Source organism: Thermobia domestica, chromosome 9 (assembly GCF_964235325.1).
Source record: "Thermobia domestica chromosome 9, izTheDome1.hap1.1, whole genome shotgun sequence".
NCBI lineage: Eukaryota > Metazoa > Arthropoda > Insecta > Zygentoma > Lepismatidae > Thermobia > Thermobia domestica.
Window position 1 is genome coordinate 55,984,335 of NC_137462.1, and position 13,640 is coordinate 55,997,974.

General features: G+C 34.4%; 1 protein-coding gene across 6 annotated transcripts in view; it reads left to right on the plus strand.

The window, feature by feature from the left end:
• The window catches only part of LOC145694669 (uncharacterized), a 508,204-nt gene that overhangs the window by 21,258 nt on the left and 473,306 nt on the right, over nt 1-13,640 (plus strand). For all 6 annotated transcript variants that reach the window (XM_081771146.1, XM_081771145.1, XM_081771143.1 and 3 more), the window contains exon 5: nt 8,925-9,065. In XM_081771146.1, the coding sequence (XP_081627272.1) occupies nt 8,925-9,065 (141 nt within the window). The remainder of the gene's footprint in view (nt 1-8,924; nt 9,066-13,640) is intronic.

Here is a 13,640-nt window from a genome sequence, read left to right on the forward strand (position 1 = left end):
AGCAATCATGAACTAGGGTCCTTTTTCTCTTTTATATTCTTAGTCTCCAGCTTATGATAACGGAGAAGTATCTCACTACTTCGCCCAAAGCACTCACTCGCGCAAGAATAGTTACTAGTTAAAATCGACGAGTTCCATCTCACTCAAACGGGTAACTCACTACTCAACGCATTCAATCGGGTAAGAATAGCTACAACATTCAAACCTTGATGAAACACATTTCAGTTTAATGGGATCGTCTACTTGGGCTCTCTATCCTTTTCTCCGTCTTATAAAAACGGAAAGACAAGAATGAACGCATGTTTAAAAAGACGTTTTTGCTAGGGCGCAGTTCACTAAATCAGCCTTTGCAAAAGAGTCGATTAGACTCTCAACCGAGTATTTTTATATCCTCGAGAAGCAAAGAGGGAGAGAAATTATTTTACTTGGAAGAAAGAAAGAAAAGAAAACATAAATGAATCATTTGCTTCGTGATGAAACGGAAAATTAGAGGATTTAACTAACAAGGAAATATCTAATCTAATCTAACAACCTAAAGAATCTAAAGAATTATAATAATAGAAGAATTATTACATTTTATATATAATAATATACAAAAAGCTATTTTCAGTATTTTAACAGTTTATAGGGAAGAAGGATGTAAAATATTTTACTGCACTAACTCCTTCATCAAATATTCAGTTGTACTAGTATTGCATGTTGTCTGAATTTTACGCAATCGAACATTGTTCAACTTGACTAGTCTTAATCGTCGATCAATTTCTTACAGTTATGAATATTATCTGAACATTCATTGCTTAAAGCGCAATAAGAAAAAATACTTTTCTCTTTCGCATGTTGCTTTATCAGATATGAATGAAACGAAATAAGAATGAAAATGAAATAAAAACAAAAGCAGAATCTGTGAAGCATGCACCGCTGTGATAACAACCAGTCATGTAAGAATGTTTCAGATATTGGTGAAGGAAGGTGAATTTCATGCCACAAGTTATTTATAAGATTGCAATAAGAAAAGGAATAATTACAAAATAAAATATAACTAATTCCATAGGTTCAACGCTGAAGAAACGAAATTTTTCCATTGGATTCTATCTTGTGCCAAGCAGATACACCCTATTGTTATTACTCTCCTTAAGATTCTACTTGACATTATCCTCCCATCTTTTTCTTGGTATATCTAAAGGTTTTTTCCCTAGGCTTCATACTGGAACTTTGTGCATCCCAAGGATATTGCTCATACGAACGATGTTGTTCCGTCCATCTTAGTTTTGACTTTGTCTGTTTGATATTTGTGACACATAGGTATTATGAAGTTTCAGCGTTATGTAGCTTTCTAAAATCTATTTGTTTGTCTCTTTCCTCACCTAATATTTCCATTAAAAATTAATTTTCGTGCACTCTCAGTCTCTGATATTCTCTGCACCTTAGCCGAACTTTCTCATCCATACAGTACGTCTGATAAAATTATGCTTTTATAAATTTTTAGTTTTAGTTTTTTCTATCTTAGTCTGTTCGATAATCGGTTTTAGGCGGAATAGTAACACGTATTTTCCGCCATTAATTTACTGTGCATTTCCTCCTTGACTTTTTAAAATTACACTAGAGTAATTGGATAAAATTATCTGGCCACAGTTTCCGTTTTCAATTGAAAATAGTTCTGATACCTTTATCGGTAACACATAGTCTAGCGACATCTGACTCCTTGAAAACTCTTCCTAGTGTGAAATTCTCCTAGAAGAGTTAAAGGAGCATGAATCATCAAAAATGATTGTGTCTGAGGTATACACGAAATTCCAGATAATGATCTCTTTTTCTCACTTAAGCAAGCAATATTCTTCTGTTTCCTTAAGAAGACTTTTCCCCTCTCACAAACCAGTTTATAGAACTTTGTATTAGATATTGTGGAAGAATGTAGTTGACATTTCACAGCCATCGAGGATTAAACTTCAATCACCAGAATTCCAAGTAACATTTCACCACAAATTCTTCTCGCTTGAACAGAAATATGTACAAGAAAATACTTAAGTTGCTGATTCTTCTTTCGTAGCGCAGATGAAGTTTTACAGGTGAAAAAGTCTCAAATTTACATTATAACACGGAAAAAATTAATAAACCATGAGAATAGCTCGTAACGACATATGGTAAGAATTTTATTCAGTTGTTTAGTGTGTACCCTATAGCGTCCATAACTAATACAATTAAGTGTTTATACTTCTCGGTAATACCCTCGTATGATGTATTATCGGTTACGATGTTCCCTTAATTCTGTTTCAGTTTATTACCATGTACTCGATTTTGAGCACTTCGGCACTGATTTCCTTACACGTCGCCAAAAGAATACTCGTATTAGGGTTGTTTTGCACTGACTAATATGAAACATCCGTAAAATGTTGCACGCAGATTTCAACGAAATTTTGCAGGTAGATACTGGACACAAAATAAAGTGACCCATATATATATATATATATATATATATATATATATTTCGTTTCTGCGGAAAAACGGTTTAAAAAGGGCCTAAGCACCTCCCGAAGTATTTTCAAAAAAAGCCTGAAATCTCCAAAAGAACATGATCAATTTGCAGAAAAAGGCGTATACACATACTAGATAGAAAATTAAGGAACACGGGATTTTTCTTTTGTGTGAAGAAATGGTTGCAGGGGGAGCAACGGCCTCTATTCAAATATCTCCAAAAATAATGACAAAGGCCAAAATCGAAAAAGGGCACAAGCGATTCCAAGTAAACTATGCATGCAGATACTAGACTTAAAAATAGTAGGAAATACATATTTTTCATTTCTGCGGAAAAACTGTTTGAAAGGGCCTAAGCCCCTCCCGGAACATTTAAAAAAAAAAAACTCGAAATCTTCAAAATGACAGGAATAATTTGCAGAAAAAGGCATATATACATACTAGATATACACAAACACAAACTAACTATTTTGACAAAACAATATATTTACATAATAAAGTACATACGTGTTACAGTTTCGCCAACTAACACGTATGTACTGCTTCGTAATTTTAAAATAGATTGATTAGTTACTAATTGAATAATGATTACAGGATATTTCTTTTTGTTATTTTTGGTAGAAGGACAATACTATTTTAGATGCATTTTATTATTGAGTAACTGAAAAAGGTTATAAATTAAATACAGACATTATAAATTTTTCAATATTATGCCTGTCATGGAGGAAGACCTCCATGCACGAACTTTTTATGTAGTGCTTCTTAGCATATTAATGAGGTACTTACAAGAAGGTTGGATGAAACAGACTGAAGTCCATTACTGACAAGGTTTTAATGGTTGACTCTGTGCTGTTCTGTCTGACGGACCGACTGTTCAAAGACTGCTCCGACTGACTGCCAATGAATCCCCATTGTTTACAATTTCTTACGTTTATATACTTTTTTTTGGCTTTTTACCTGTATGCAGTTCCTTATTTTGTTTTTATTTAGTGACAATTTTACTTTCAATTTTTAAATTTCACTTCCTTGAGAGCAGGGTTGGCTGGTTAAACCAGCTGAAAAAAAAAAAAAAAAAAAAAGTTTAAGCAAAAAGAAAAAAAAAAGAATGAAAAGTGCTTTAAATCGTGTAAACTTCATGGTGACGTTTCCACATATCAAACCATCCACATTACGTTTGTCTACTTTTCACCTTTTAATCAAGGAGTTCCGTGTTCAATTCTCGGTCGAACCACAACTCATCTTTCAAGCGTAAACCAAGTAGCGATTCGTGGTGTCCCTCTAAGCGAAAGTCTTCTCCGTGATAACCTTGGTATTTCATAAGGGTGTTAAGCCTTAACATACAAAATGAAACCAAATTATATATTTCTACTTGAATGAATGCCTGTTGTTTTAGCCAAGATTGCTTAAATATATTGATAGAAATTGGCAAAATTTATCAACTGCCTACGTATCTTCTAACATCAGCTTGGATTTCACTTTGTTTTAATTTTATTGAATATCTACATACGAAATTTGTAATTTAATACCTCAGTTTTAGTGTAGTGATTATGATACGTTGACCTTAAAATTTTACATACAAATACATTTAAAGTAATGACAGGATTTTCCCAATGGCTAAGGCGGGAGTTTCCCGATTTATATATCATTCTGTATAATGTTTTTACTTATGTAACTGTTTATCTTTTTGTCCTTCTGAAATGACTCTTGACAATTATATTAACAAGTAGGCCTATGTAAAGATCAGTACAACGTATTTTTTATCAGGAGTCCTTCGTGAGTGAGTCGGCAATCGCATTTATGACCAATTAGTCCCGGTTTCGTGTCCAAATGGACAATTTCTCTTGGATGTAAGCCGAGAAGCGGTTTGGATTCTGCTTTAAGCTTATGTGACCCCTTCCAGCATAACCTTGTTGTTCCATAATAACACCAACGCGAAACAAACTAATTTCTGTCCATATCTAATATGAATACATAGAGTAAATTATTTAAACCAAAAAACCTGGTTTAAACAAAAAAAAAAAAAAAAAAAAAAAACCGGATTTAAACCAAAAAACCCTGGTTTTTTGGTTTTTTCAATAAAAACCATGGTTTTGGCAACCCTGCTTGAAAGTGAGTTTATGGAACCTCAGCCTGTTTGTTTCTTTTTATTTTTAATTTTAGAAGTTTTTTTATATACATTGAAGATTTGAAATTATGGTACATTTCCTCTTCTGAAAAAAAAAAAGAAAGAAAATCAACCAAGTGCTTTTTAAAAGTGATTGGTTATTACTGTCCTTTTTTATTTATTTTTTTAAAAAATATACATTGGAGTGTTAAACATTATATGACGCCGGCTTGTGGAATACTGTACGAAGTGAGAAGCATTGAAAGTTTATTGTAAGAACAAGAGCTAAACTCTGGTGGATGTATCACTTCAAAAGCTAAAAACAGTAAATGCAGAATGTTAGCGGGATTCATGCTGAATTTCTCTTCTTTAACACGCTGATAGAACAAAAATTTATATCATACACATATGAGTATCTGACGCAATGTACTTAACTTCTTGATTGCATATTATGTACACAAGGTAGATATTGATATCTCATTTTGCACGTATGGCTAATTATCTTGAAGTGTTCTTTTGTTGTATTCATGTATCATTATCACAAGTAAGCAGGTTATTGCACAAGCCAAGGGCCAGATAAGTGTAATTGCACACCACCTTGTCAATTATCGGTCATATGTTTTGCACACACAGATAAAATTACTATTGCTCGAACTTATCATATGCAGCGATGAGCATGACCACCTCGTAGGCTTGCTACTGCAAGATAACATTATACATATTTCATAATACAGTTTGATATATTCTGCTGCCTTTGAAATGCTTCTTCAGAAATCTCTCGCATTGTTTGTTCAGTAAATGTCGCTTTAACAGCTTCCTGTCTGTGAGACGTAAGATATTAATATGTCGTTTCAGAAGTTCTTTCTTTTACGTGTAGTTACTCCATGAGTGGGACTTATACATTGGCTCGTAATAGAAAGATATACGGGCCCCAGAAATATATGTTAGGTATGAGAAATATATATGCTGGAAATTTCTGCAAATTGTTTGTGAGGTTTTGGAAATTTAGAGCATTTTTGAAAATATTTCGAAGGGGGCTTAGGCCCCTTCAAAACGTTTTTCCGCAAAAACGATAAAATACGGGTCACTTTATTTTGTGTAGTATCTACCTGCAAAATTTCGTTGAAATCGGCGTGCAACACTTTACGGATGTTTCATGTAAATATTGTCTTCTATCAGTGTTACATCGTTTGCAAATGGAAGAGATGGTCCAGTCCATTGAACAGTAGTCCCCTGTTACTATATCTTTAATTTTTTTTTTTTTTTTTTTTTTTATCACGTATTGACAGATAACTGAGATAATGCGTTCTCTTGTTTCAAATCGTTATAGGTCTTGAAATAATGAGACAGTTTTCTTACTATCCACATTTTACTTCTTATTTCGTTAAGACGTGTTTTCACGAACCTTAAATCTTGAGATTTCCGAATTATTTCAAGATATTATATAACTTGTAGACCATTTAATCAAGCCTAGGTTTTCTTCAAGTGTACGAATACTTTGTGATCTGTACCGCCATATTTTGACTTTTTTTTTTTTTTTTTCAAATATTTGTTTAAGTAAAATATTCGGTTGCATGTTGACCTATGTCATCTGAAACCATATTGATGATCTCCAATCATTCCATCTACATAGGGGTTAACCCTGCTACAAGAATGTTGGCAAGATCTTGAAGCACTCCTCAACAATTGTAGTTCCTTTAGTTGCCTTTCGTAGATATATACTAATCCTGATTCTTTTCATTTCTTTGGAATTTCCTCTTTCGACCATATTAAATAGTTTATTTATTTATTTAATAGGATTTTCTGCTTCTTTGGATAGATTGGCTAGAGTAGAATCATATTTTTTTAAATATCTGTTTCAATTTCTATGTGGGGGGTGCGGTGGCTCAGTGGTAGAGCGTTCACCTCCGGTGCTTGGGGTCTCTGGTTCGATCCCAGCTCGCGCCGTGTGGACTTTGTGGTGGACAAACACCGTGCTCGTGGGTTTTCTCGGGGTTCTCCCGTTTTCTCCCACTTTCTTCATTCCACCATTTCACTCATTTCTCATTATCACCGTCATAACCGTGGGACGTTAAACTTAAAGATTTCATTTTTCACTTTCTATGTGCGAAGTTCTTAGAAGTTTGTTTCATTATCCTTTTGCTCATTTTCCTGTGATTGAAATGCCGCTCTCATCTATCTAGAATAACGTTTCTCAAACTGTGATTCTCGAGATATGCTCTTGTAGTCCTCTTACAGCGAACATTACTTCAAAAAATTAAAAGTATCAGACAATACAGTTGAGAGCCTCAAACAGGTATAGATTATGTAATTTAATAAGGTAAAGATGATGTAAATCCGAATAATATGTACATATGTTATTAGAAAATATTCCTAATATCCTTCAAATATTAAATAACAGTTACAAACTTGTATTTTCCTATGTTAATACCAATATTAAATTAAGGAAAATTTAATATTATTTTAAAAGCATAATTAAAATGGCATACAAGTATATTCACAAAAACAAGAATAAGGGAGAAGTGTAGTGTGGTCCGTAGAATATTCTGACTAATGAAACTAGTCCCAGCTTGAAATTTGAGAAATGCTGATCTAGAACATGTCAGGGATCAGATAGGATATTTTCATTACTATTCAAGATCTTGAACCACATAAAACCCTGACTGACACTCTTTCCAGAGTTCATTCATGCCTTAGTATACTCTAATCACAAAACTTAGATAGCCTTTCAGGGTTTAAGTCCAAAAAGTTGAACCTAAGATCTTTTCCAATTGCTATAAGTCTGCACACAGGAAACTCCATTTACGCTAAGTGCGTAATAGATGAGAGAGATGTATCATGTGGATGTTACCACTAAACAAATATATATAATTGATCTGTTGTAAACAGTCATAAAAAGAAAGAAATAAAATGATCAAAATAAAACTTCATATATTAGGTTGGAGACGATCAAAGCCTGTAAAAAGCGCAAGATCACGAAGATAGGAAGAGCTAAAGGCAAGAGTTGTTTGAAAATAGAGACTTCATGGTGTAATCTGTGAGGTCACGTATCTGCATGCTAATCTTCATTTTACCATAACAAATTATAAATAATGTGCGTTTTATTGAAAAAGAAGTAGTGTGTATGATGAAAGAAAATTATTAATATAACATTAATATGTAATATACGTAATACATTAGAACATTACCTAAACAAATTATAAAAGCGTCGTCTTCTTGTCTTTGGTGTATGCTCTTGAACACAAAGCAATAGAAAGAGATGTTGATTTTGCAAATTAGCTCTCGAATTTTCCGTGCAGTATGAATCATCATATAAGAAAATAATTGGTCACTGCGTTATTTTATCAATATTAACATAACGACAACACTGTTACGTTCGTATACCATTTCTATGGCTCCTGAATATCATTTATGTCAGTAAAAGTGCCACAATTTATAATACTCCTTGGCGAATAATATAGTATTGCTTTATCTTAATAACACTGAATAATAAATGTGGCATTAAGTTTTCGTTTAATATATAGTTTAATAATATGTAATAAGCTGTCGTAGTGCAATTTGCAAACATAAGATTTTATGTTGGATTGGTAACTTGTTAATGCTGGATAATATTGCAAGGTATATCAATGTCTTCCTGTCGAGTTTGCGTCTACAAACTTTCAGCATTTCTTATGTGTTTAAAAGTTACAAGTTTATTTCAAGATAAATGGTTCATCCTATATATTATAGCTCGATGAAACAAATAACAAAGCTGGAATATACAGCGAATTCCTTACCAGAAAATGTATGATGAAAACATAACAATAATACCCATTAAAAAAAGTATACTACGAGTTCTTCGTAAGATAGGAAAGTGAAAAAGTTGGAAGAAAAGAAGAGAAAAGTTAAGGAACAGGAAATAGCTGTGAGGCATCAAGGGATGTACTTCTGAAAATTGATAGTCTTGTAATATTAATGTGAAATTTTTCAAAATCAAAACTTTGACAATTGCATATACTGTAAAATCCGACAAATCAGACATACCAGCCTTAGTATTTAGAAATGACTTATTCTAGTGTTCCTGCTCCGTGATATTTGCGACTTACAGAGAGCATATTGCAGTAGTAGTAGGTTTGGGAAATAGAACCGTATGCTGTGCTGGAATGCGGGGTATAGATATGGGTGTAGACTTTGTGTTATCTTCACTAGTCACTAGTTTCTGATAAATATTTATGTGTATATACGTATATTTGTAACATCTCTTGTTTAATTGCCAATTAATAGCTATAGTACAGATATAAAAATAGACTAATAAGAAAATAGTTATAAGATGGTAAATACTGTATACTAAGAAACTTTTGTTCGACAGGTATCAATAGATGACCCATTCTCTAATGATGTTTGTATAGACTGCCTTGAGTCATTAGAAAACTTTCATGTATTCCGTCTGAAGTGCCATAACATCTTGCAGCATGTGAAAACAGAACCATCAGTTTCTGAGGCAAATATGGTAAGTGAAATGAAATGAAGTCAAATCAAATGAAGGTGATAAGAAAAGATTTTTATATTAGTTGTTCCCAACTTAAGTTAGTGGTTCCCAATTATTATTATTATTTTTTTTTAAACTAAGGAGACACTTTACTGAACGCCCGCTACATCATGACGCACTTTTACTTGATTTTTTAATTAATAACTAGCTGAACTTGCGCTCTCTACACAGCGATGAGCATGAATCTCTTTGTCATTCCTCATAACATCTGTACATGTCCCTTTACAGACACAAGTGAAGGACGTCTTGATAAAAATCGGCAAGGAAAGATTTTTTCGATTATTTTTTCAGTATCTCGCCGTTTGCAAGATTTGAGCCTATAATCATGGAGAGTTTCTAATTCATGTATGATCAGCGTTTTCTTTCTTCTTGCATGCAATATGTAATAAGCAAATACATTACACATACAATTAATTATAATTTCAGTGATATATGGTATTCATTGAGCAAAACACTCCAAACAATAAAGATTCATCTTAGGCTGGAGAAATGGTTATCCTTCGTTTTTCATTATCATTTGGCCATGAAACAAATGTCGGATAGATATACTAACCCCGTATACATATGTGTGATGTTGGAATGTATAATTCATAGGATACGATGCTTTACTTTTTAAGAAATTTCAACACTTCCAGTGTACCCCTAAAAAATGCAGTAAAGAAATAACAGCCATTTTTTAAAAAAAAATTCAATTAGAACTGAGCAATGTACAGAAAATTTGCAATCGATCAGGGAAAACGGCATCTTTCTAGAGCCTAAGGTATCCGAGAACTCACTGTAGAAAGGATTGGCCACAAACATATTTTTTTTTAACCACAAATATAACCTAGCATTTTAATATATACAGTAGATAATATAATAGTGAAACATTACAAGTTTCTATAAAGAAGTGACTCTATATAGTACAGAGCATTGTTGCTGCCGCTGAAGGCGTCGACTGATATAGTCTGTCTCAAAATTGATTTTAACTTACTAAATGCTTAATTACGCGACACCCTATGGGATTGCTTTATGCACCAGTGTATTTTACCTTAAACTATAGGTTCACGTCCAATATAGCCTCGATCGAGAAAAGAATGCTTAGTTTCAACAAACGAACAGTCGATATAAAAATCCAATAAGTAATTTGGATAGCATGAAATAAAATATAATCCATTTTGTAGTTTATACAGTATGCGGCAAAACAAACAGTACTGAAATTACGTCATTGACATTTATTTATTTGTTGTACAACATAATGAAACATAAGAAATGATGTTAAATGGATTTCAACTAAATGTTGCTCAACATATATTGCAAATTTAAGAGGAACCGCGCTTGTACATCATGTGTTCAAAATGTTGACCATTACCTCGCGCACATTCTTCATAGCTGTCTTGTAGATTGATGAACGTGGTAGTGAACACGAGTTGCTGGAACGACAAAACGAATGTCCGGATCTTCTCTCTTACCACCAGTATAGTGGTAGTGATTATCTGTTCGGAACATTGCTTCCTTCAGCAAACCCCATATGAGACATCTGAAGCCATGAGATCAGAGTACTGGGAAGGATATGGAAAATCCGTTCCACGGGAAATCAAGTGACATCCAAACTCTCGTGAGCAGAACAAGTGACTGTCTTGCAATGTGGGCAGTAGCTCCGTCTTTGCTGTATCTATTGTTCTTGTAACGACAGAATTTTGGTGCAGCAAACCGTGCAAGAATGGGTCAATAATCAACTGTCAATTGATGTAGCGATCAATATAAATATTGCTTTCATCATTGAAGTATATGTTGCTGATGAAGTCTTCATCTTCATATGCCATAACTAACACTCCAGAGCAATACAGTAAAAGCGCTCTCATCTCCTGCAGTGAGACACTGTCCCACAGCATATGACTGGAAATAGTCCTCGATAATAAATGCCTTCTCCTCTGCTGTGAGCAACATTATCTTTGATATTGAAGGTACGCGAACTATAAAAATTAAATGATCCAATTTCTCTTTATGGAAGTCAATTTACCGTTTTTGTTTTGTGAAATAATCAACAAGTTATTAAGATATTCAAACGAAAGACTGTCAAAGAATACGCTTAAGATGTGAAAATGATTTACACATTTGCAGATGTCTCTGAAACATACCGGAAACAAAATTTGTGAAGGATTTACGTCGATGTCAACAGCAGTGTAATCTTCCACAACAGTAAATATATTCTTCTATTTTTCGAAATTTGAATTAGTACTTAACAACACGATCACACTTTTGCCGAATGTGCCCGCCCTTGTCGCCAAGTACAACACTCAGTTCATTGACAACATCGTTGAAGAGTCAAAGCTACATCCTGAATTCTTCTTAAGTAAACTTCGAACACTTTGATTGAAGATGCATCATCTACATCAAAAGTATCAATGATTCTTTCGACTGATTCAGAGTTATTAGCATAATAGAGAGGGGCTCTTCTCTAACGTATGTACCCATCTCGTTAAGACGCTCTGAGATAGGAGCGAAAGTTGGATTTTGTGGTTGCAGTGTTTCGAAGATACAGCCCTTTAAAGTTTGTCTGCTACCTACAACAGCTCCGACTACTGCTAATTGCTTATTGAAACAAAAATAAACATAAAAAATGGATGAAGATATAGCTAGAGCCATGATTTCTTTTCAACGAACTTTACAAGTTCATTACTGAATTATCTCTCTCTCTCTCTCTCTCTCTCTCTCTCTCTCTCTCTCTCTCTCTCTCTATATATATATATATATATATATATATATATATATATATATATATATATATATATATATATATATATATATATATATATATATATATATATATATACAGGGTTTGGACAAAAAAATCTAAAACGTTCGCAAAAGTGTGAAAATCATACCTAGTATGGTGTGGGGCCTCCTTTCCGTCCAAAACAGCTTCGATCCGACGTGGAATGGACGTATACAGCTCCTGAATCATGGTGTGTGGCATTTTGTACCATTGTTCCCCCAAAACATGCTCCAGTTCCTTAAGGGATGCTTGTGGAGGGTAATGAGACCAAACACGCCTTTTTAACTCAGACCACAATGGCTCAATGATGTTCAGATCAGGTGATTGTGGGACCCAGGGGAGGTGTGATAGCTCCTGGTCATGCTCCTCAAACCATGATTTCACCGTTTTTGCAGCGTGACAGGGTGTCAAATCATCTTGGTAGATGCCATCACCACCAGGGAACAATATTTTGGCCATGGGTAGAACCTGGTCCCCCAAAATGGCCTCTTACGGCTTAGCATTTATCATTCCATGCAGGGCTATGATGGGACCTGCAGAAAACTACGATATCACTGCTCATACTGTAACAGAACCACCCCCTCCACGCCTTGCACCACTGGGTATGCCTCTTCGCATTTACTGCTGTGACTAGGGGTTTGGCAATAGCGACCCTGCCATGAATTTTGATTTTATGAAGTTCCCGTCGCAGTGTTTTCGATGAAATCGGGTTCTGTAGACCGGAATTGAGTTCAGACGTAATTTTCATTGCAGTGGTCTTCTTTTTAACTGCTACAATCCGTTTTAATGCCCTCCGTTCCCTATCTGACATGATTGTCTTTCGACCACAGTTGTGCTTTGCAGACGTCGTTTGCCCATGAATTGTGTATGCCCTCGTGACATTGGACACAGTGCCTTTCGATACTAACACAATATTCGCCACTGTTGCCACTGAAGCTCCAACCAGACGGGCATCAACAATCATTCCTCTTTGAAAGTCTGTCAGGTCGCCCATTTTACCACCACTTTCACACCACGACACTCACAGGTGAACTGGTTACTGCTGCCGGAAGAGGAAGGTCGACATGACAGATTGAAAACAAAAAATGATCGGCAACCGCAACACGTGTTGTACAGTGGAGGGCCAAACTTACTTGAAAAGAAATTATGGAATTTTTCACGTCAGTCATTCCGTTCCGAGATACTGGCCAAAAACGTTCCGATTTCGGGAGATTTAGGAAGCCATATCTTGGGAACGGTAAGTCATAGATAGATGATATTGATCTTGTTGATTCAATTTGGAGCCCTCCATTTGGTAGAGCATCAAAAACTATCTCAAAGAAGTGATGGAAGTTTTCGCGTCGCTCTTGCCTTTCCCGAGATATTGGCCAAAAAAAGTTCCGATTTCGGGAGATTTAAGGAGCCATATCTCGGGAACCGTAAGTCATAGAGACATGATATTGGTGTTGATCAATACCGATATTGATTCAATAAATTGTCATTAGTTAATAAAATAAATTTAATATACAATTTGATATAGCGTCCGAGAAAATTAATTCTTTTTAAATTCGTTCTGGCAATGCTCTTGGAGCATTCTCAATTGGTTTATTATGGTCAGTATATTTTGTAACAATGTGGTAATTGTTATTTGTGGAATTAGGTAATTTAGTTATTGAAACATAAATGCTAAAATATTTAAATTATTTGGAAAATGAGTGAATATATAATGTACTAAAAAATAAATTACTGTATTTTCAAAATAATTTTTTTTTTTTTTTAGTAAGGGATAGGTTTTCAAG